Source organism: Alosa pseudoharengus, unplaced genomic scaffold (genome assembly GCF_046254945.1).
Source record: "Alosa pseudoharengus isolate Yale_2024_CS ecotype anadromous, Long Island Sound unplaced genomic scaffold, YU_APseudo_1.1 YU_APseudo_1.1_scf_18, whole genome shotgun sequence".
NCBI classification, from domain to species: Eukaryota; Metazoa; Chordata; class Actinopteri; order Clupeiformes; family Clupeidae; genus Alosa; species Alosa pseudoharengus.
The window spans coordinates 33,226,011-33,250,917 of NW_027468650.1; the positions used below are offsets into that span (position 1 = coordinate 33,226,011).

General features: G+C 40.3%; 1 protein-coding gene across 1 annotated transcript; it reads left to right on the top strand.

The window, feature by feature from the left end:
- Window positions 1-631: 631 nt before the first annotated feature.
- Window positions 632-22,256, top strand: pou2af1 (POU class 2 homeobox associating factor 1). Its single transcript, XM_076290996.1, has 5 exons — window positions 632-709; window positions 15,331-15,458; window positions 19,612-19,654; window positions 20,302-20,588; window positions 21,058-22,256. Exons 1-5 carry the CDS (start codon window positions 694-696, stop codon window positions 21,379-21,381), a joined length of 798 nt encoding a protein of 265 aa, XP_076147111.1. The 5' UTR covers window positions 632-693; the 3' UTR covers window positions 21,382-22,256.
- Window positions 22,257-24,907: the final 2,651 nt, after the last annotated feature.

The window sequence follows — 24,907 nt, forward strand, 5'->3', positions numbered from 1 at the left end:
GCCACAATGTTTTCCCACAATCTGGCAGAGCCACAGAGCAGAGAGGGCTGTGAGGTGTGACGGCTGTGCAGCTGGATGTGAAATGGTTCTAACAGTCGTCGAGAGCACAGAGGATTCTCAGTTCTATAAACAACTCACGTTGTACCCCTAACATACCTGCTGTGCCTACTCTACCCATAAACTAACAATAGAGATTGTGGCATAAGTTAGTCTGAATGTCTTTGCATTACATACCATGATTCAGATCAGCCAGGCATTCAAGAAGCAATAAACCAACATTTGTAATTTCTGCTTTAATGGCCAGTATCCATTTGAAGATTTTATGAGAATCTATTTACTGACTGATAGAGATGTACTTATGCCTGTCGAACATACTTTATGTATGTATGAATGCATGTATGTTGATGTATGTATGTATGTGTGTATGTTGATGTATAGATGTATGTTTGTATGTTGATGTATGTAAACATACGTTGATTTACTGACAGATAGGGAGTCATTACTTGAGATTCAGAGGAACTTGTGGTTTGAAGTGTGGTGACATCACTGACGTTTTGAGCAGGCTGAGTGGTACAGCCCACATGGGTATTCATTATAACCTTTACTAATCTCCATTATTCTGTCCGTTCCGGCCATTTGAAAGAGACACATCATATTTGTAAACACAAACAAATTTTATAGCATAGCCTAACCATGCTCCTCAGAAACTGTGAGTACATTGGAATATATGTATACATGTATAAATTTATTATGTATGTATTAGTCAGGCTATTTATTTTTCTGGACTTTTATAGTGGGTTGCACATGAAGAGTTTGGTTCCAAAACTCTATATCCACCATTTTAATGAATTTTCATAAATCATCTTTTTTTACATTTTGTTTTCCAAGTAATTTCAGTAGAACTGTTGTTATTTGATTTATCTATACTCAATTAAAACAACAGAACTGCAATTTTATTGATATTACCTGAAATACACAATTATATAACATGACTTATTAATGTTTTCAAAAAAGAAGATATAGCGTTTTGGAACCAAACTCTTCACATGCTTTAGGAAGTCAACGTTTTAAAGAAGATTTGAATACATCATAATAGTCAATATAATCAAATATTTGCATTTCCAGACTATTGAATCTACAGTGTTTTCTAAAATATAAATAATGTACAGTATGAGACGAGAGTGAGCTTGATGTCATTGACTTTGAAGGAAGCAATGCAAGATGTGTGATTTGTTTCTGCGTTGAACCTAGGCTGTATTGTAGGCCATGCTCTACACCATTGTGTGTGTATACTAGTGCCGTGGTGCTGTATGTTTACGAAGCTCTGCCTAAAGCACTTGTAGATGGTTGTGTTTGTACAAAAATTTCCTCTGCCTTTTTTTTGCTTAAATGTTAACAAGAAATACACACTGTATTATCTGATAACCCAGTTATTGCAACCAAAAAATACATCTTAGGTGATTTCTGAGGCCTCTGCCAGCATTGAACTTTCGTATTGGGGCAGCTTTGGCCTACTGGTTAGCACTTCGGACTTGTAACTGGAGGGTTGCCGGTTCGAACCCCGACCAGTCGGAACGGCTGAAGTGCCCTTGAGCAAGGCACCTAACCCCTCACTGCTCCCCGAGCGCCGCCGTTGTAGCAGGCAGCTCACTGTGCCGGGATTAGTGTGTGCTTCTGTTCACTGTGTGCTGAGTGTGTTTCACTAATTCACGGATTGGGATAAATGCAGAGACCAAATTTCACTCACGGGATCAAAAGAGTATATATACTTATACATTCCAACACAGAGCTGTTTGAATATTGTCCAACAATGGCCAATTGCATTTTTTTTTTGAGGAATATATAGCCAAGTTGGGTACAGACCCCAAAAGGCAAAATGTGGGCAGTTCTAGATCTTACAGCTACAATCTGCACCATAACATATATAACCATATAAAACCATAATAACGAAGATCCTGAATTTCCCCTTGGGGATTAATAAAAATCAATAAAGTATCTATCTATCTCATCTATCTATCTAACATACCGTATATAACCATATAAAACCATATTAACATATATAACCTTATAAAACCATAATAACATATATAACCATATAAAACCATAATAACATATATAACCATATAAAACCATAATAACATATATAGCCATATAAAACAATATTAACATATATAAACCATAATTACATATATAGCAGGATTATTTACTTCAGACTTTGCACTTTGCCCAAAATCGAATACATTTTGAAATGGAAAATGTGTAGGAACCCTGTAACTTAAACCCCCCCCCCCACACACACACCTGGGACATGGACCATTGGACCAGGGGCCGCTCCCACTGGGCCCTGACAGCCGTTTAGATGGCTTATCACAGGAGAAAACCCCGGTGTGTGCGGGGAAGAAGCCCCAGAGTTCCTGTCAGCAGCTCGTCTGTATCCATCACTCAGCATATTGCTTTGGACTGGTCTGAGATGTTCCAGAATCACAGAACACAAGCTGTCAGGCTATTTATTTTTCTGGACTTTTATAGTGGGTTGCACATGAAGAGTTTGGTTCCAAAACTCTATATCCACCATTTTAATGAATTTTCATAAATCATCTTTTTTTACATTTTGTTTTCCAAGTAATTTCAGTAGAACTGTTGTTATTTGATTTATCTATACTCAATTAAAACAACAGAACTGCAATTTTATTGATATTACCTGAAATACACAATTATATAACATGACTTATTAATGTTTTCAAAAAAGAAGATATAGCGTTTTGGAACCAAACTCTTCACATGCTTTAGGAAGTCAACGTTTTAAAGAAGATTTGAATACATCATAATAGTCAATATAATCAAATATTTGCATTTCCAGACTATTGAATCTACAGTGTTTTCTAAAATATAAATAATGTACAGTATGAGACGAGAGTGAGCTTGATGTCATTGACTTTGAAGGAAGCAATGCAAGATGTGTGATTTGTTTCTGCGTTGAACCTAGGCTGTATTGTAGGCCATGCTCTACACCATTGTGTGTGTATACTAGTGCCGTGGTGCTGTATATTTACGAAGCTCTGCCTAAAGCACTTGTAGATGGTTGTGTTTGTACAAAAATTTCCTCTGCCTTTTTTTTGCTTAAATGTTAACAAGAAATACACACTGTATTATCTGATAACCCAGTTATTGCAACCAAAAAATACATCTTAGGTGATTTCTGAGGCCTCTGCCAGCATTGAACTTTCGTATTGGGGCAGCTTTGGCCTACTGGTTAGCACTTCGGACTTGTAACTGGAGGGTTGCCGGTTCGAACCCCGACCAGTAGGAACGGCTGAAGTGCCCTTGAGCAAGGCACCTAACCCCTCACTGCTCCCCGAGCGCCGCTGTTGTAACAGGCAGCTCATTGTGCCGGGATTAGTGTGTGCTTCACCTCACTGTGTGTTCACTGTGTGCTGAGTGTGTTTCACTAATTCACGGATTGGGATAAATGCAGAGACCAAATTTCACTCACGGGATCAAAAGAGTATATATACTTATCCATTCCAACACAGAGCTGTTTGAATATTGTCCAACAATGGCCAATTGCATTTTTTTTTTGAGGAATATATAGCCAAGTTGGGTACAGACCCCAAAATGCAAAATGTGGGCAGTTCTAGATCTTACAGCTACAATCTGCACCATAACATATATAACCATATAAAACCATAATAACGAAGATCCTGAATTTCCCCTTGGGGATTAATAAAAATCAATAAAGTATCTATCTATCTCATCTATCTATCTAACATACCGTATATAACCATATAAAACCATATTAACATATATAACCTTATAAAACCATAATAACATATATAACCATATAAAACCATAATAACATATATAACCATATAAAATGTGTAGAATGGAATGGAAAATGTGTAGGAACCCTGTAACTTAAACACCCCCCCCCCCCCCCCCCCCACACACACACACACCTGGGACATGGACCATTGGACCAGGGGCCGCTCCCACTGGGCCCTGACAGCCGTTTAGATGGCTTATCACAGGAGAAAACCCCGGTGTGTGCGGGGAAGAAGCCCCAGAGTTCCTGTCAGCAGCTCGTCTGTATCCATCACTCAGCATATTGCTTTGGACTGGTCTGAGATGTTCCAGAATCACAGAACACAAGCTAATTGCTCTGGACTAGTCTGAGATGTTCCAGAAACACACAGAACACAAGCTAATTGCTCTGGACTGGTCAGAGATGTCCCAGAAACACACATAACACAAGCTAATTGCTCTGGACTGGTCTGAGATGTCCCAGAAACACACAGAACACAAGCTAATTGCTCTGGACTGGTCTGAGATTTTCCAGAAACACACAGAACACAAGCTAATTGCTCTGGACTGGTCTGAGATTTTCCAGAAACACACAGAACACAAGCTAATTGCTCTGGACTGGTCAGAGATGTCCCAGAAACACACAGAACACAAGCTAATTGCTCTGGACTGGTCTGAGATTTTCCAGAAACACACAGAACACAAGCTAATTGCTCTGGACTGGTCAGAGATGTCCCAGAAACACACAGAACACAAGCTAATTGCTCTGGACTGGTCGGAGATGTCCCAGAAACACACAGAACACAAGCTAATTGCTCTGGACTGGTCTGAGATGTCCCAGAAACACAGAACACAGGCTGAAAAGAAGATAGATAGATAGATAGATAGATAGATAGATAGATAGATAGATAGATACTTTATTGATCCCCAAGGGGGAATTCAAGGTCTCAGTAGCATACAGACATCACACACAACATGCACTTACAGCAGAAAAAGTAATATACAAATAAAAAACTCCACTGTACAATAGAGACAGTAGAAGATAAACATGATACTAAAAACGAAATACTCAATATTCTATATAAACTAAATCAAATATCAACATAGTGTGCTTAAGGATGATCAAGCATGACAGGACAGGGACTGAGCCTGTAATTCAGTGTGTATTGTAAGGTGCTCTATGAGAGTGAGTATCACGGTATAGGAGTAGGTTTCATACAGGAGACATGCGTACTGTAGATCATGGGCATATTGCATTTACTGTTGGAACTCCTAGTTTTTACATGGTCACATGTAATCACAAAAATGGACCCTAATTTAAAAATGGAAGACAAAGTGCTAAGTCAATCAACAAAGAAAAGTTGTTATGCACGAGCTAATCGGGTGGCATTAGGCAGCATTGAGCTGGATCATCAATGTTTGTGCCTATAGATTTTGCCTATGGTGTTAATTAGCAAATTGATTCAGTCTAGTTATCAAACTAGTTTTGGCTAGATTTAGGACTTTGCACTTGGCCCTTAATTCAAATCAGGGTCTATTATCTTGAGTGCTTGGAAGCATTGAAAGTGTATACTTTTTCTCTTATCTTCAAATGTATACATTCTTTAATGAATTGTATTTGAATATATACAGCCTGTTTTGATATTATATTGAATATGAAATTTAATTTAATTCATTACATTCATTAATTGAGTCATAAATGTGGTGGTTTATCCTTCAGGAAATCAGAGGGTGTCAAAAAGAATGGAAAAGAATGTGTTGGTGCACTGCTGTGGTTTAGGATTTCTTGCTTGCTTGAGCATGCTTTGCAAATGCATGCAGGTTAATGTCACCCACTTGGTATACACAATGAACACTTGTCTATCCAAAAGTTTATTTTTTTAATGGCAGAATTTGAACTGACAAGAATGAACATGAAACAATATGTTGATCTGCAGCAATTGGACATACACTCTGATTTAAAGGAGTAGGGTGTAAAATGTAAACTCTTAATGAATTAAAGGAGTAGGGTGTAAAATGTAAAGTCTTAATGAATTAAAGGAGTAGGGTGTAATATGTAAACTTAATGAATTAGTGATTGATAATTGAGTAGGGTGTAATACTGTATGTAAGCATGCTAAGTTTGCTTCTCTCTCTCTTTATTGAGATGTATATAATCATTAATTTGTTGACATTTCTAAATTGAGGTGCAATAAATGTCTTCCAAATAATAAAGGTCCACACATGTACTGTGCCACACAGGAAAGAGGAAGGTATTTTTGGAGGTTGGACTCCTGACTGCTTGCCATAATCTTTGTATGCAAATAGGTTTACCTCTAAATCTAACACAGCTGTTACACTTCCTCTTTTGTGTTCTAAAATTCAGTCTTGCTCACAATTACTTTTACTTGGTACTAGGGATATGATGAAACACGATTTTCAAACCGCAAAGGCTGCGATTTGTAATATGTGACGTCACCAAAACGCATTTATACTTGCGCTTGCCGACGCGCCACCGACTCTTCTCACCGACCACTGAAAAAGCAAAAAACGTAAACAAGAGGACCAGCTAACAGTGTCAAGAAAGGTCTGATCAGTAGAGCTACTTTGGTTAAAATTAAACCTCTTCATTACCTTTTGCCCGAACCTGCCATGTCCCTGGTTCTAGTTCATAATTCCCCTGTGCTGCTATACTCTGCTGGTAACTTCGTTCACTTGTCTAGCTGACGATTAAAACTTTGTTTACTGGAGTACAGTGACAGTGGGGGCATTTGCGATATCCAAGGGGGTTGGCGGCACAAACATTTAAATCTCACAGGTAATGAATTGATGCATAATGTTATCCGCAAGTAGTTGACACGGTTAACCACCAAAAACCCAGCTGTTCTAACATTAGCTTACCAGCTAAGGCTCTAGGCTACATACATGCTGCTAACTGCTGATAACTTTGCCTGTTTAAAGAGTTTTGTCTCCGCAATTGGCTTTGTTGTGATATGAACAAACTAGTTAATTTGCATGCATGCGTATTGCGCTGCGGTGTTGATGATGCTAACCTTTAGTTAACACCTAGCCGAACGGTCTTTCGGCCGCATTTATTTGCGCTACAACAATCTACAATAGTTTGTTCCGATTCACGTGCAAGTAGCCTACAGAGGAGAGGAGCAGGTTTGTGTGTGTGTGTGTGTGTGTGTGTGGGTGTGGGCGTGCGCGCGCGCGCGTGCATGGAGAGCACAGGCCAATGAGAAGCCGTGTCAGTGCCACTGCATGTATTTGTTAACTAACGAAAGAAGGTCATATCTACATGAAATAAAAACAAAATAGAAACGAATCAGAATCATTAAATGTTTACAAGGCTGGAAGTTCAACAAATATAGGTCTACTAATGTGATTAAAATAGTTTAAAAAAAATATTTCATTCATCAATCTTATTCAATGACCTAATGCCATCATAACATAGGCCTGGGCTCCAGGAAAGAACAGTTTATGTTTAACTTATCTAATTTTGTGTTGGTCATACTATAGAATAATATATTGCTTGTCTTTGTTGAATAAGACAGAAGATAAAGAGCTTAAAAATAATCGCATATCGCATCGCAATCGCAATATTGGTGAGAAAAATCGCAATTAGATTTTTTTCCAAAATCGTTCACCCCTACTTGGTACCCAAGTATGTACACACACACACACACACACACACACACACACACACACACACACACACACACACACACACTACCTGGGAATCCATAAATCCATTATTCATTCTAAAGAATTCAAAGTTTACAGTGCAGATTGAGACCTAGATAATGAAAGCTGTTTTTTTTGTTTCTCAGCATAGCATGACTATGGAAGCATGTGCAACTGCACAGTGTAGTGGCACAGCAAGCTTACACACACTTATTCATGTGCCTGGCACTTTTATCCAAAACATTTTAGCGGTGTCATATTCAGTATACCGTAAAAATTCAAATAATAGCCGAGTCCCAAATAGATGCCTGTCTCTTTCAAACACCTGGTGTGGCTACAGGTTTGGGCTAAAGGCCGGTCTCAAATAGAGGCCTGGTCTGTTTTTTTAGTTTCAGGTTGTATTTAATCTTCTAAAACCCGTCAGATGGTCATCGTTGCAGCGGTGTGAATTAGATGTTGCACATCCTTGCAAGCCGTCGCAAAGCATTCACCATGTCTAGTCGCAGTTGCAAGGTTTTAGAATGTTGCATCAAGTTGCTGGTTTATAGAATGTTGCAGTTCATCTCGTTGCGAATTTTTGGTGTGAATTGGGCTTAAGCCAGTATGGTGCAGACTGCGCACGCTAACGTTATGATTAGATGGCATTAAAAGACTGTGGTGGGGAAAAGCTAGACTAACTAACTTTTTAGGCTAGCTTTTTTCAATATGAACTATGCCTACATGTCCGACTGTCATTGTTAAATTCATCCCTTTTGTTTTAAATCTGCGGATAGGCCGATGGTAAGCTTGTTTTTATGCTGGCAACAAAACAAAAGAGTTTGCTAACATTATTCTTTGTTTTAAATGCGTACCGCCATGGCGATAAAGAGAAATGATTTGAAATGTAAGCTGACTGTTTTCAAATTTGCCAAATAAAATACGGGAGAAACGATATGGTTCATGTCCTCTCTTGCTGTTTCATTCGTGCCGAAAAGGAAAGAGAATGAAACATTACGCATGTTCCACTTTTGCATTGCAACAGTTTTGGTTAGAGCGGATAATGCAACTGTATTTGACAGAGGACAGATATAGGCTAGGTTGTTAGTGACAAAATATGCTTTCAGTGTGATATGATCTCTTTGTAAATTACGTTTGATTAAAACGTGTTTCATTTGTTCTGGCTATCCCCATTATTTGGATCTTATCTCACTCAATGAACAACACTAAATGAATGATGATCTGCAATTGTCATCAGATAGCCTAGTCATATGGGTAGACATTCAGTGTGTTTACAGTAATTCAATAATATTTTCCATCTTTGCAGAGGAAAAGTGTAAAGGGAATTAAAGGCCTGTCTCATATAGACGCCTGTCTCTAATACTAGCCGGTGCAGTTTAGCAATTTGGGAAAATAAAAGCCCGGGCTATTATTTGGAGTTTTACGGTAATATCAAAACTAATCACCCGGAGAGAAGAAATTGTCTTTTCTGATTGACTGGTGGGGTGGCTATTAATCCTGAATATCGGGACACCTATGAAGTAGATCTGGTAAAAAAGTTTAATCACCATTCCATATCAATGCTTATGAATGGTAACTATAACAACCATAGTAGGACAACGGTTGAGCCTGGAAGCAGGCTTTGTAACAGTGGAATCAACTGTAAACAAGCTAATTGTCCATGCTATCGCTGTTATAGGCCTAGGGCCAAAGAAAGTTATAAAACAAGTTGGCTTCTTTTTAAACAGAACCGTGCGCTATAAAGGCATGACTATTGCCTATAGTGGCAACCGGGTGATAAGCGGGATAATGGCCTTCGAGGTATCCTGTTATACAGAATTAATGGACTTGGGCGGAGGCAACTCCGCGGTGTTGACAAGCACTTCAGCGGAGCATTGAAGTGTCTGGAGATGTTCCTGAGGTGAAAAAATGCAGTCCGACAGACATTATTGATGTGGTTGGAAAATGAAAGGGTACTGTTTAATGCCAAGGCTCTTCACATGGTGGTCTCGCCAAAAGGGATTGAGGAGATACTGTTTTTTGCAATTTGTAATTGCTTGTCATCCATGTCTGTATGGAGACGAGCAATGAGGGTATTGGGAGGGAGAGTGGTAGTTGGTTTGGTGGACACATAGAGCTGTGTGTCATCAGCACAGAAGTGAAAGTGGATAGTGCCTGAAGATGTTATCGAGGGGAAGGAGGTAGATGATGAACAGAAGTAGCCCCAGTAATGAATCCTGTGGGATGATTCAGCAAACCATGGATGGAGCAAACCATGCATGAGCTGTGCCACAGATTCCAATGCTCGCTAGCCGCTCCAATAACAGTTGGTGTGAAATTGTGTCGAAAGCAGCACTGAGGTCTAGAAGGATGAGGATGGACAGTAGACCAGTGTCAGCTGCACAGAGGAGATCGTTTGTGATCTTAACCAGGGCTGTTTCAGTATTGCGTTGGGGGTGGAAACCAGATTGAAATTACTCAAAGAGATTATTGTTTTGGAGGTAGGTCTGAAGTTGAGATGCAACTACGTTCTCCAGTATTTTGAAAATTAATGGCAGGTTAAATGTAGGACAATAATTATTGAAATCGTTTCAGTCAAGGCCAGGTTTCTTCAAAGTTGGTCTAATAATGGCAACTTTCAGTGCAGGTCACTTACAGTGATAGAACACAAGATAGTGGGCCCTATGAAGGTCACTTACCTATGAAGGTCACTTACAGTGATAGAACACAAGATAGTGAGCCCTATGAAGGTCACTTACAGTGATAGAACACAAGATAGTGGGCCCTATGAAGGTCACTTACAGTGATAGAACACAAAATAGTGGGCCCTATGAAGGTCACTTACAGTGATAGAACACAAGATAGTGAGCCCTAATTTCTAATAAAAAAGAGGCATCAGAGAAGAGGTGCATGCATTTAGCACACACCTCCATATTTTTCTCCTTCAACCTTCATCTCCCTCTCCCTCTACCACTATCTTCTTCCAAACACTTTAGATTAGATTAGATTCAACTTTATTGTCATTGTACAGAGTACAAGTACAGAGACAACAAAATGCAGTTTGCGTCTAAACAGAAGTGCAAAAAAGCAGAAAAGTGCAATGTGATATACACAGTACAGGTGGTGCAGTATAAACAGTATAATATATATAGTGCAGTGTAGTATACAGTTAAGAAAGTGGTATGGTTTACAGTAATATAAATGAAATATAAATATGTGCAATGTATTAGCAGTAGCCGTATAACAGCACAATAGATATGGATAGGCAATAACAACAGTGTATGAGCAACATGTACAGATACAGTATGTGCAGTGTAATCAAAGAGTTACTTCTATACTCTTTGGTGTAATACCAGTAACATTATAAGAGCAGTAAAAATAATATAGATGCAGTAGGGGTGTAACGGTACACAGAAGTCACGGTTCGGTTCATACCTCGGTTCGGACATCACGGTTCGGTACGAGTTCGGTACAATGGAGGGAAAAGCAAAACAAAAATAGCGTTGTCACTTTATTTTACTGTCTATGCACTTACCAACCACTTACCAACACTACCAGCTCCTCATGTGAGAAGTTACAAGTTACCCCAACATAAAGGTAATTACCTCGCGATTTACATAGCTTTCTGTCATTACGAAATCATTTAATTTAAGCCATAGGTTTTGGCCCTATTTGTATGTGTATCCAAAGGCTGCTGAAGCGCAAACATAGGCGCCAAACAGAGCTTCAGAGCTAAGGCGAGGCTACAGATTAGCGTTAGGTGTCGCTAACGAACTCCCGTAACTCTCGCTACTTAACAGTAATTGCGCATGACATTAATTAATCCGCACACGAGTTTTATGTATTTTTATACCGTGTATTCTCCGTGTAAATTCATGCACCGAACCGTGACGCCCGTACCGTTTCGGTTCAATACGAATACATTAACCGTTACACCCCTAATATGCAGTGTATTAACAGTAATAGCCTATTATAAAACAACAATAAATATGGATATTCAGTATGTACTGTATAGACAGATATGTATAGGCCTATGTACAAATATGTGCGGTGTAGTAACAGTAACATAGGAGTAGTAAAAAAATAAGTGTACTGTATGTGCAGCAAGAATAGTATAAAGAACAGTATTATATGGCTATGTATAAGTGTAATTACAGTATGCACATTTTATAAAATATAAATAGAATACTATGGATGGGATATACTGTAGTAGTACGATTGTCCGGGGGGAGGGGGCTGGTGAGGGGCAGAACGCCCCGCCTCCTTGTTGTCCCTGGTCATGAACACCACACAGGCAAGGAGGCGGGGCGGGTTGGGGGGTTAGTCAGTAGGGTGACAGCGGCAGGAAAGAAGCTTCCTCTGATCTCTTACCTAATCTTCTGCATTATACCGTATTTTCCGGACTATAAGTCGCACTTATTTCCTCTTCATGAAACATTTTTTGACTGGTGCGACTTTTACTCCGGTGCAACTTATAGTCTGGAAAATACGGTAGTTTGAATGTTATTCCTCATTCTGTAAGAGCTTTGGATAAAAGCGTCTGCTAACTTAATACATGTGAATGTATGTGAGCTGCCTCTGAGCAGCACCCTTTCCCTCCTCAGCTACTCCGTTAGCAAAACACCTGATCTGTTTACAGAGGACTGTGACTGCAGGGTGCGGCTCACAAAGCAGTCCATGTGAGCTAAAGCTGCACTAGTCGTCTTCACTGTGAGATGGAGGCTAAAGGCGCACTAGCCAAGGTGCACTGGCCATCCTCACTGTAAGATGGAGGCTAAAGTTGCACTAGTAGGCTACTGTTCACTGTGGGCTTTGTGGTGGATGTGCGACGTGTTGGGACTTGCAGAGCTGTAAAAGCTGTGTTGAAATGTTACATTTGGTGACAGGTTTAACACATAACACTGGCCTGAATGACTCCGAATTCGTAATCAAAGGGCTTTTCCTGTATCACTTTCAATGTTTTGATTTTTAGTTTTGATAATTTGTTATGGCAGATATAGATTGTTAGTGAAGATTACATGTAGACTGTTTTTGCTCTAAAGCAAATAAATCAGTGTTTAATGAAAGTGTACATGCAGTGTGTGAGTTGGTAACCTAGTTTTAGCAATGAAAAATACTATACCATATCATGCCATACATCATATCATATCATATAATATCATAATCATATCATATCATATACCGTGTCATACCGTACCAATGACCTTTGGTGAAGCAGTGAAAATAACACTGTGGTGGAGCAAAATTGGGCGCCAATCATTCCAAATGTAATGCTGCTGCTATTGTACAAAGAGGCATATCTAATGGGGCAGTCTTGATGAATAAATCCCTGTTCTCACCCTGAAGTCTGTTGAAGTGCAGCTGCCTCTGTTTATCACGAATCACTGAAGCACCCCGCCCTTCCAGGTAAATAAAGGCTTTATTGAGGTTCTCTGGAAATCACTCGGTTTACAGGCAGTGCTGTTGAATCCATGGGGATTCAAGCTGGAATTCCCAAATCAAACAAATGTGCAGCGTTTACTCAGGCATGCGTGAGATGCTTGACCCCATACTACTGTTGAACTTTTGGGAGTGTACACCTTTGATAGCATTAGCTCAGATACAATTGACTGAGTGGATTAATACAACTGGGCTTTTGCCAAAAGCAGGGAATGTACCTGCCCTGTATGGTTCCAGTTCAACACTACTGAAGTGTTTCCCCCTTTCAAATTAGGAAGCAGATAGTGGAACAAGAATTGGCTGAAGGGAACCAGATTCTTCGGCAGGTGCTTGTGGGATAGCGGGAGACATGTCTTTGACCCCCCAAGGTTATCTTCCTACAAACATATCCATCTTCACCAAGGGCGTAGGTTTGGTCTCAACTTTGGTGGGGACACATCCACAACTCCTGTTGCCACGATACCAACATTATTGTTTCAATACCGATAGCAAGTGAAGAATCTTGATTTCGATACTATTGCGATTTTTTAAAATTTGATTTGGTTTGTGTGATTTGTGAGATCATTGAAAAATAAAAAGATACCCGCACACTGTTTCTATAAGCTCCCAGAGTGGTTTATTAGTACAACGTTTCGACCAGAGGTCTTCGTCAGGTATCCTTGTCAGGTATCCCTGTCGGCTAAGCCTTATACCCAGCACCTGTTTAAATTTGGAGATGTGCGTGCACTCCACTCTGATTTGTGAGATCATTCACATCAGTGGCAATCATAGAATTGGATTGACCCTCCACACACACACACACACATAGAAAGTGATGGTTGTCATAGGTTTCTTTTTCATATTTTGGAATTCATATAAAAACTATAAATGTATATTGAGAATTATTTATAGTATTTTATGATCTGCATGATTACTAATAGCTAAACATATTTAGTAATTTGATTACATCATATTGATATTTAAATTATTAGGCTACACTTGTCTATATCATCACATTTGGTGTGTAAATCTAATTGAGTGCCTGTCACTTTAAGAGGAACGTGAATGCTGAAAAATAGCTTCGGAAGTGCAAGGATATGTGGATTCAATTCATCATGTTTGCTATGTCATTAGATAAAATAAATGTAAAAAAAAAACTAACAAGTCAAAGAAAATCTTTCTGGGATGAGATCATAGAAGAGATAAGTGTCTCGCAATGTTCATTTCTATATGGAAATGCACCAGTTTATCTTTTATTTCTTTGCATTGTGCAGGCTAGATTCACAAATACATTAGCCTACATAAACAGAATATAGGAACAGGAAAATGTCTCGGATCCATTGTTTATTGCGACTGCAAGATTGGTCAGTGATAATGACTAATAGCCTATGTGACTGCCCATGCGGCACACCCTTATTCAACATGACTCCTAACTTTGGTTGAAAGATTACAGAAGCTAGGTTAGCTGTGACAATATATTGGGTAATATGCTATTTTACACAGTAAAATCCGCATTTGAAAGCCTGGTCACCAGTTGCCAGTTTGTATGGCTAATTATTTTGCCTAGACTCAATGAAAAAGCTTCGTATTTTTGGGTGGCAAAGCTGATCTACAAACCACAAAAAGGGGCAAACATGTACATGCTGAAGGGCAAAGGGAATATCACAATGTTTTACTCTGGCCTTTTTTGGGATAGGCTTGGCAGACAGCCCTAATTTACCGTTGTCGTTGACACACCCGCTCGCTTGACTGCCGGTGCAAACAAGTACAGTAGCCTGTCAGATAACCCTTCCCCCTCCCCCTCTGTTTTTCAGCAAATCATATGACGACGTTTCTTGTACTGTTGTGCTGGCTGTCGGAATGATCAGCAGCACAAATAAGTTCGCTAAAATATTGGTGGGGCCAATTTTGTCATCTTAAAATATTGATTAGGACTAGTCCTTAGCGTCCCACCCTAAATCTACGCCCATCTTCACACATGCCACGACATGGCCACATAATCTGGTATTAGACACACACCACGCTGCTGCCCCATGCGTGTGTGTTGCGCAACAGCCCGTGTTGTGTCCCATCGCTTGTGCAAGGGTACCGCCAAGTTTTTCATGGAAGAGCTTGAGGGGAGCTGGAAATGGTTTTCGGAAGGCTTGTTCCCTGCGGTTGTCGATGAAATGACATGTATACCATAAATCAGTCAGGAGCCAGATATTCAGAACACACAGGGCCTAGAGAATCGACATTTTTAAAGTTTTCATGATCAGATCCTTGCATCAGATTACCAGCAAGGTCCAACCATCAAGCCCTCGGTGACATCAGTATGCACATTGCATCATTGCAAAGGATATTTGCAACCTAAATACTTAAACTTCAATTTACAGTTTTGTGGAAGTTATGCACATGTGAATGTTGTGACATGTTATGTAACTAGATGATGGGTATGACTTTTTCTTGGCCCATTTTATGCCCACACAGTAGCAACTGAGCCACCAAACTCCAAGCCATACCAGGGAGTACGAGTCAAAGATCCTGTGAAGGAACTGCTGAGGAGAAAAAGAGGAAGCCACAACCCTAACAGCATCAAAACATCCCCCCCTACCGCTGTGAGTGCCCACGAGACTCTCCTCCCTCCAGCGCACGCCCTGGCGGCTAACACAGGCATCGCTATTCTCCAGAAATATCTGTGGACATAGACATGGATAGAGAGAAAGTGTAACGTTCTTTCTTTACACTAGGAGGTCAGCTAAAATTGTCCAATGGACATATGCATGATATGTGAACAAATGTGTATTTGTGTTTTGTGTCTTTACATGTAAAATATATATTAAATATATGTCTTCCTGTAGTGGGCAGTGGGAGTTATCTGGTGTAGCAGGAAGCCGTAGACCTCCTCACAATGTCTTATCCTGCAAGGGGATTTTGGTTTTTATATAATCCAGGTGTTTTTGAACGACAGTTAATCCATTACGCCTGCACTGCCAGAGGGCAGGAGGCCTATGCAAATGAACAGAGCAATGCCAGAAAAGCCTCCCCCCCCCCCACACACACACAAACACCCTCTCTCTCTCTCTCTCTCTCTCTCTCTCTCTCTCTCCTCACCCCCCCCTCACACACACAAACACACTCTCTCTCTCTCTCTTTATCTCTCTCTCACACACGCACACATACCATCTCTCTCTCTCTCTCTCTCCCACTCACACACGTACACACAGTGACTTCTCCTCACTCCCACATGGGTCCCCCCCCCCCCCCATTCTTTACTAAATTTACTTAATTATCATCACATAGATAAAGGCATATTCCGCTTTCAGCAGAAACCCCAACACAACTTTGGTATTACCTTTGGGGAATGCTGTGGGTGACTATGTAGACTAGAGCCCCTTTAACATCTGTGTGATGAGGAGAATTGTGGGTCAGCAAGCTCACCTGAAAATACTCAATCACTGGCAGTAAATACATCTCTGGTCATCTGCCTGAGGACTTTACCTCTCTCAGACCCCATAGATAAGCATCTGTTACTGTCATTTGTTGCCCATAAATTTCTTAGTCCCAAATCCCTGCATTCAACCCACACTCTGGGAGTGACCCTCTTAACCTGCAGACCAGATCCACGGTAACCAAACATGGGAGTCATGTGAGTTCCGAGGAACTCATTCATTATATCAGGGGATGGGCAACTGTCATGGGCTGATTCATTATATCAGTTTATGGGCAGCTGTCATGGGCTGATTCAAGGGTTTTGATCCGTGAGATTCCTCGATGGGGAGTAGTCTTCAACAGGCAATTTGTATTAAAGACTAACGAGATCTGCAAACAGTAACTCAAAAGCCTAGTTTTCCATATGGTCATAAGTTTATGACAGGAGTCGTGACAACTCAGGCTCAGGTAGTTCTCCTTGAGAATTATGCTCAGGAGACTGGTGAGACTTGCACAATCTCTAATGTGAAGTGGAATTAAGTTCCACTTTTTTACTGCACTCTACTGTAAATGAGAAAGCTGATTGACCAAATGTAGACTTCTTAAATAGAGTGTAACAGTCACCTCTTGGCCCCAGCTGTGGCGCATTTGGCTGGGGCACCTGCACCGTATGCCGGTGACCCGGGTTCAATTCCCGCCCCGTGTTCCTTTCCGGATCCCACCCCTGCTCTCTCTCCCATTCGCTTCCTGTCATTCTCCACTGTCCTATCATTAAAGGCATAAAGCCCAAAAATATATACTTTTTTAAAAAAAAAACCAGTCACCTCTTACAGAAGCCCTGGAGGCCCTTACATTATCTCTGCAAAATGACACATTGCTTGAGTGGTGGTGGTGCAAGATCATGGGTCAATTTATACATCAGACACATGTCTGCAAAACAGAGAAAACTGACAAAGGTTAATAGGTTATGTTTTTTTATGACGGTGCAGTGATGAAAAGTTCTTGTTTTTTTTGTCAATAACTTTCACAGCTTGTTTGTAGAGGGCACATAAGGGGTTAGGCGTAGCCACACCTGCCTGGGACCAGTTTGTAGAACAGTAGCATAGTCACACCTGCCTGGGACCAGCTTGTAGAACAGTAGCGTAGTCACACCTGCCTGGGACCAGCTTGTAGAACAGTAAGATAAATGTGAGAAGATCGTTGAATGCAAAAACAGTTTAGCAGCGGCTATTGGTAATGCGCTGCTTATGTGTCTAAAATTAACTAAACTTTGGAGTTATGTGTTTTTTTAAAACTTAAGTTAGAATCAATAATTATGCCCAGATACTTCAAATGTTCAACAATATGTATTGCCTCTCCTATAGTACAAATATCAGGCGTGACATTCCTCTTGATAGAGAAATACATGTCCACTGTTTTGCTTACATTAAGAGTAAGGCAACTGAGATTTAACCAGCCTGATACTTTTTCTAGTACTGCCGTGAGTTTTGCTGCAGCTTGTTCTCTAGTTGTTGCATGGGTATACATAACTGTATCGTCTGCATACATTTGGATCTGGACTTCAAGGCAATCAAAGGCAGGTCATTAATAGCTGAAAGCATGTTGTATTTCCCCGATCCAGTGACTTAATCCCAGAGTCCTGCTCACTTGTAGCATTCTCGTTGTTAAGGTCTAAAGAAGGGTGTCATTTGAAACAGAGGTCTTGAGCTGTGGATATGTTGGTACTGGTACTTTTTGTTTCTGCCATGCTCTGCATTCTGAAGCATAAGGTTGGAGGCACCTGTCCCCCCCCCCCCCTTCACCTCATAACTTACAAAACACTTTCACTTCGTGCCCTGTTGGTTAATCATTAGGCTGCCTCCTCTGAGAGCAAGGAGAGCAATTATACCCACAAAACTGCCAATTTAACATTTCATCAGTGGCGGTTCTAGCTTTTATGACATCTTGGGAGAATCTCCTCCTAAGCACCCCACATCTACCCCACCCCACACCTACCCCCCCCACCTACCCCAAACCACATCTACCCCCCCCCCACCTACCCCACACCACACCCAGCCCACACCTACCCCCCCCACACCTACCCAACACCTACACCCCCCCACACCACACCTACCCCACACCAGTCCACACTGATCAACTGTACTCAACTCAAATACCTTAAAGGCTTCCCTTCTTAAGTACCCTCTCAAATCTAATAATCTTCCACTTGAAAGCCATGCTCTCTGTACTAAAAAAGTCTGTTTTTGTCATTTAGACATGTACTGCTACCAACCACAATTACTATATTGGCTGTGGAAAAGGATTTTAATTTATTAATGTGAGTTTGAGTTGCACTGTTGTTGGTGAGTGATGACCAAGTTAGGTCCTGGTAATCTGATGCTGATATTGAGAAAGATCCTCCTCACACAGCATATGAAAAGGGAGGGTGACATTTGCACCCATTTTCCTTTGCAGTGAGCACCAAGTTTCTTAAGCACACTCTTTATCTCTTTGCAGTGAGCACCACATCTCTTTAGCACACTCCGGTTGCTGGTACTGTTTTAGTTGTAGGTGTAAGAACTGTGTCCACGGCAGGCCGCAAACAAGTGTATCTCTCTCTCAGCGCCACTCCCTCTCTCAAGGTGTGTGCTCCCGATGCTCTTTGTTCCAACACGCTCTGTCTCTGCACGCCCCGTTGCCATATATGCAGAACACTGTATCGTGTAATGATTGCACCTACATTCACTAATGGACAAATCTTGCACTTTCAGTCTGGGGAGACTTTAAATTGATGCATGTCTACTTTTGGTGTATTGCCAGTGTTATTTTCTCAGTTAAACTAAATCCATGTTTGAGTGTTTGCATGTGATTTTGCTGCTGTTGCATGTGCACCTTTACTGGTGCTGTGAGTGTTGTTTGGCCTCAGTGAAAAATACCTAAGGGGAGAATTAGCAGAATCAATCATTAGCCCTCATATACTGGTCAACAAAAGCTTTTGTTCAAATAAGAAGTCAGGGTTAATTCATTCATCTTCATCTTTTTTTAACCATTTTGTTTTTGAAATGCAATCACTGATATTGAAATTAGTAAGCTAACTTCCTAAAAGGCATGTAGGAAACACCAATATCACAGGTAGCTGCTTGTTAGCTGCTGTCGATTGGCAATATCAGAGGCAATGCTATACAAGCTGTTCAAAAAAATACTGGAGCACTCTGTCTTGGGCCACAAAACTAAATATTGCAACACCTGGGCAGCTAGTGAGAACGACAGGTGTGTTTACCTTATCTGTGGTGAAGTGGTAAAATGCTGCATAGCATTGCTGTAAGGTGAAACAGGTAAAACCTTTGTTCTTGCCAACAGGGGGTGATTCCAAACAGCATTTTGCCATCATATACTCATGTTGGTGAGTTTAGTCCTCAATAATTTCTAACTCTGACATTTGCTGATATTCTTATGTATTATTAATTCTATATATATTTTTTTTTTATATATACTTTTATACATTGATTTTGCAAAATGTATTCAGCTATGAGGTTAATACACTGGGGCACTGGGGCATTAGGTAAGTATTAGTTAAACATTAACAAACATGTAATTCATCATTATTAAGTATGTTTTCAACATTACTTAAGGATTAACAAATGTGTTTCTCCTCATTAATAGATTCTTATTTAGTATTGTAGGTGTTATCAGTGTGTTTTTCTATTAATGAGGAAAAATTACATTTGTTAATCCTTAAGTAATGTTGAAAACATACGTAATAATTATGAATTAAGTGTTTGTTAATGCTTAACTAATACTTACCTAACGCTAAATAGTATACCATTATTGTAAGTGTTAAGTGTTACCAATTACTGTATATACTTTATACACCTATACATATTGTTATTGATTTTGTTGTTATTACTATTATGCTAAATGTAGACTTTTTGAACTTATTTATTTGAAACTATTATTTTTAACTAATGTAGTATTTTTTATAGTGTAAGTCACTTTGTACAAAAGCATCTGTCAAATACCTTAACCATAACTATAATCATTTATTGACAGGGCCTTCAGGTGTTGTGGAGGGTAGGCCCAGTGGTGTTGGTGGTGATGTGGTGACGGATGCTGGTGCTCTGTACCCTGGATGGCTGGCCCAGCCTGCAGCTCCCACCCTGCAACAGGTGAGCCACTGGGCGCCCTCGGACTACCTCCAGTCCGACACCGTCCCCATCCCCGTCTCCTCCTCCGTCTTCTCCTCGGACATGTACGTCCAGCAGGTCTGTCCGAGCTACACCATGGTGGCACCGTCGTCCCTGCTGACCCTGACACACACACCGCTCTTCACCAACATGGTGAGATGGAGAGATTCTCTTGTTTCTTTTTTCTTGTTTGTTTTTTTCCTCCCTCTCTCCACCTACCACACTTTCTCCTCGTCTCAGCTCTCGTCAGAGTCCGTGTCCGTGTCCGTGTCACCATCTCTATCTCTCTTCTTTTCACATTCTGCTCTCCCCCTCTGGGCTTGTCAGTGGCAGTGTTTTTGCCTTGTGTTGGAAGAGGCAGAGAGAGATTGGGGTTTTCCCTCTTGACAGATGTCAGTGTTCAGTGTCAGTGTCAAAGTCTAGCTGTTGAGCAACACTTTCGCGGCCCATTTTGTGAGAATTGAATGTACTTAACTTTCACTTAACTTTCACACATATGAGAGCAATCTACTCATAAACTACTCTACTGACAAACATGTTTTATGTACTCTTTAAATGGATAGCGTACAATAAATTGCCCACATATTCATTTCTTTGTTTTTACCTTTTATTCCACATAAAGGCCATAACTCCAACCTCAGCAGCATTGCCGACGGTGGATTTCCACGATGCCTCCCTGACTTACATCCCCTGGCCACAACCCCTGGCCACTCTCCCCAGCCCTGTCATTCAGTACCCGTCCTGCTCCGCGGCTTTGCCCGCCAGCGCCGTGCCCCACATGGTGACCTCTGTGACCCCCGTGCCCACGGAACACCTCGCGGTGCCCGAGCTGCCTGAGTCTGACCCTCAGGAGATGGAGGAGCCTAACCCGCTGGAGAAGCTTCTGGAAGATAACCCCAAAGACTCCTACGTCTGCAGCCCCTCCCTCTTCACCCAAGAGGTGTAAAAGCCTGCCAGAGCCCAACATCTGGGGGTTGCCTTTTTCTCCTCCTCTCTCCTCATGTTATGCTGTATTTTTCAAATGGCGCCGCAGATGGCTGCCTCGGTACTCTAACCGGAGTCAAATTCCTTATTTGTTTACGCAAACCTGGTCAATAAAGCTGATTCTGATTCTGAACATGTGCCCCAACAGAAATAGTGTTCAGACAATTTTGTACTAGGAAATTGGTTGTGTTTTAGGACTATCTGTTACAGTAGCTTTGTGCACAAGTAAGGAGTGCCTGCTCGTGTTCTTGCTTTTACTGTGATCAATGATGTGTGTCATCCTCTTATGTATGGGGCTCTATGTTTGTCCAAGAACATAAGAGATGTTTGTCCACAAATCTGCTATTGATACATTGATTATCTTGTTGTGATTGATTAGGATACTTTTTTTTTTTCAATACTTTTTTAGGATAAATTTATTTTGTTCACAAATATAGTGCAGTCTACTTTGTTGAAGTTATTTCCAAGATGCTTTTTTATGCCATGCCTTCTCATATTTCTATTTATGAAAGGATGATGTTTGCATTATGGATATAATGTATATAATGTTTCTTACATCCCTGCTTTCTCTTGCATGTATTCATTTTAAGAAATATGTCATTGTGTAACCATTAGTGCTAATTTCATCAATGAAGTATCCACCCAACTTCATTATCATCAGTTGGTGACGTCTTTGAATTAACTTTTGCCTGGATGTTTGACAAAATTAATGATTTTTTTTCATTTCTGCAAATCAATATCTGATATTTTTGTCATTGTCCTCATGATGCTCAAATGGCATGTGATAGATACTGAGCAGTAGCCACTTAACTTGAAATAAATGCTTACTTCATTGTAGTGACATCATTTTCTCCACCACTGAAATCCTAAGATTGACACCTCACAAAGAGCTTTCACCTAAGAGACAGACAGCCTGTAATGTCAACAAAAAGCTCCTCACTTCCACACAAAAGAACCACCGGGGGGCCCCATTTAAATGCCAGGCAGAGTGCGAAGTCTATCGACAAATAATATGCATGAATTATAGCTATTGTGTGGCATGTGGGAGGATTGAGCTGGCAATGTTTGAAGTTAAGGTCTTGCTTGCCCATGCTATTACACTGGTTTAGTTAGACTTAAAATAACTTTGCCCAGCATTCTCATGAGGGGCCTGTGACTTTGAGAGGAACATGCCCTTAAGGGAAACCAGGCACCTCACTTAACTCAACTCTCTAAAATAGGCAGTCTTAATGTACAGTGCCGGTTCAGACCTCCATGGGACCCTAAGCAAAATCCTGCTAAGGGGCCCTCCAACCTGAACTCTGAACTCCCCAAATTGTAACCATGTTTTTAACAGTTGCATCTGACACCTCAGTGCTCCCAATACAATCATCCCGCCCCATTTTGGATGTCTATGGAAATTACCAAATATAGTGTTTTTCCCCTTAAAGGACAAGGAGAAAGAAAAATAATTGTGTGTGAATCACTTTCACAGCTATAAATGCCCAGTTTTAGGGTCTGGGCTGCTTGCTTTTGATGCTTGCTGTACATATCCCATTACAAAAAATTCAGTTCAGTTATACTACAGTAGGCTATTGTGCAGTAGCCTAGTATTTTCATGCCCAAAGTACAGTATGCAGTACAATGCCGTTTTGTTGTGTTCAAAATACTGCATTTCCTGCATAAGAACTACAAATATTTCCTCCAAAACTGCAGTTTTGATACTCAGAAATCAGTTTGACACTTGAAGTAAAGCAGTTATTTTTTTGCAAGGGTCTGGTTGTGCTTATAGCCTACTGGCTGAGGCTGACTGTTCTTTACGACGGAGTATTAGGGCCACACATGAAGAAAAAAATATTTTTTGCCTTGACGAGATTAAACTCGACATGTCGACTTTAAAGTTGCCATGTCGACATTAAACTCGACATTTCGAGAATAAAGTTGAAATGTCATGTCGACTTTAATATCGACGTGTCGACATTAAACTCAACATTGTGAGAATAAAGTTAGTTTGGAGAGAGAACGACCGCTCGGGACGATTGAAAGGGAGGACGAATAACACATTGCAGTTTTCTTCGAGTGCAACAATGATTAGACATAGACATAGGCCTACATCATGTGGACAAAACATAGAACATATTTAACCTCCATTGCTCAGCCAATACTTTCCTGTTAAGTTACAGGAGCTACAGGCGATAAATGCGATGGTCAAAAGTAAAAGTAAACGTCATTAGCGGTTTATTTATTTATTGTAGGCCTATTATTAAAGAGTGTTTTCCATCTTAAGGTTCAGCTTCATGCTATATGCACTAGACTAGGTATACTAAGTGTTCTGCCCAATCCCAGACTTTCACATTGCATGTTTGTTTGTATTAGATGCAAACAGCCTATTGCTGAATGTCTATGGAGGGACGAATGTCCTCCCGACCTGGCAACCCCATTCTAAGTAAATGCACACATATTCCCTCACGGGATCAGTTTTAGAAAAATGAGTTCCATGTTAACCTATGGAGAATGACGGCCTGTGGGTCATGAAGGGCAGTTATTTGGATGTACGCAATCTATCTGAATATCTGCAATCTATCTGAAATAACACCTATTTGAAGTAGGCCTATTATTCATGCCACATATTGTGTGTTAGTGTAGGCTACATAGCTAATACCTACCTAAACTGCATGCTATGTTTAAACTGTATTTCGAGTTTAATGTCGGCATGTCGACTTTAAAGTTGACACGTCGAGATTAAAGTAGATATAATATTTAAACTTTATTCTCGAAATGTCGAGTTTAATGTCGACATGGCGACTTTAAAGTCGACACGTCGAGATTAAAGTCGACATGACATTTCAACTTTATTCTTGAAATGTTGAGTTTAATGTCGTTGTTGAGTTTGATGTCGACATATTTTTTTTCTTCATGTGTGGCCCTACTCCATCGTAGTTCTTCACCTGTCATATATCCTACAATTTTCTCAATTCTGACATGAACACAAATATCTGAGGGTATCTTCTTAACTTTATAATCTTCACTGCAGGTGCAAAGATTGTTCACCACTAGCAGAGACAAAAAGCTCTATACTTAGACTAGCCGGCAGGCAACATTAAAAGATGTCTGCGTGTTGCCACCGTGACAAAAAGCAAACAATAAAACATTACAAAGCATTCTTTGTCTGATGTATTTGCCCTAACATGCATGAACACACAAAGCACTTTACACTTTTTGATATGATGTTTATATTTGAGTTTGGTTCCAAAACACTGTCTCCATTTTTAAAAGCATTAATTGTTTAGATAACTTTGTAACAAGTAATGTTATCTAATTGTGTATTTCAGGCAATATCAATAAAAAGACAGTTATGCTGTTTCGATTGAGTAAATATAACCAATACAGTTCTACTGACATTACCTGCAAAAGAAAAATGTAAAAAAATGATTTATGAAAATTCATTGAAATGGAGGATATAGCGTTTTGGAACCATTTATTCAACACCACACAACACTTTTATGTTT

What these genes read in the sequence shown, in the direction of transcription:
- pou2af1 (XM_076290996.1), top strand. An exon ending in GCCATCATATACTCATGTTG is followed by an intron (nt 19,655 to 20,301) that starts GTGAGTTTAGTC and finishes ATTTATTGACAG; the next exon opens with GGCCTTCAGGTGTTGTGGAG. An exon ending in CACCGCTCTTCACCAACATG is followed by an intron (nt 20,589 to 21,057) that starts GTGAGATGGAGA and finishes TTCCACATAAAG; the next exon opens with GCCATAACTCCAACCTCAGC.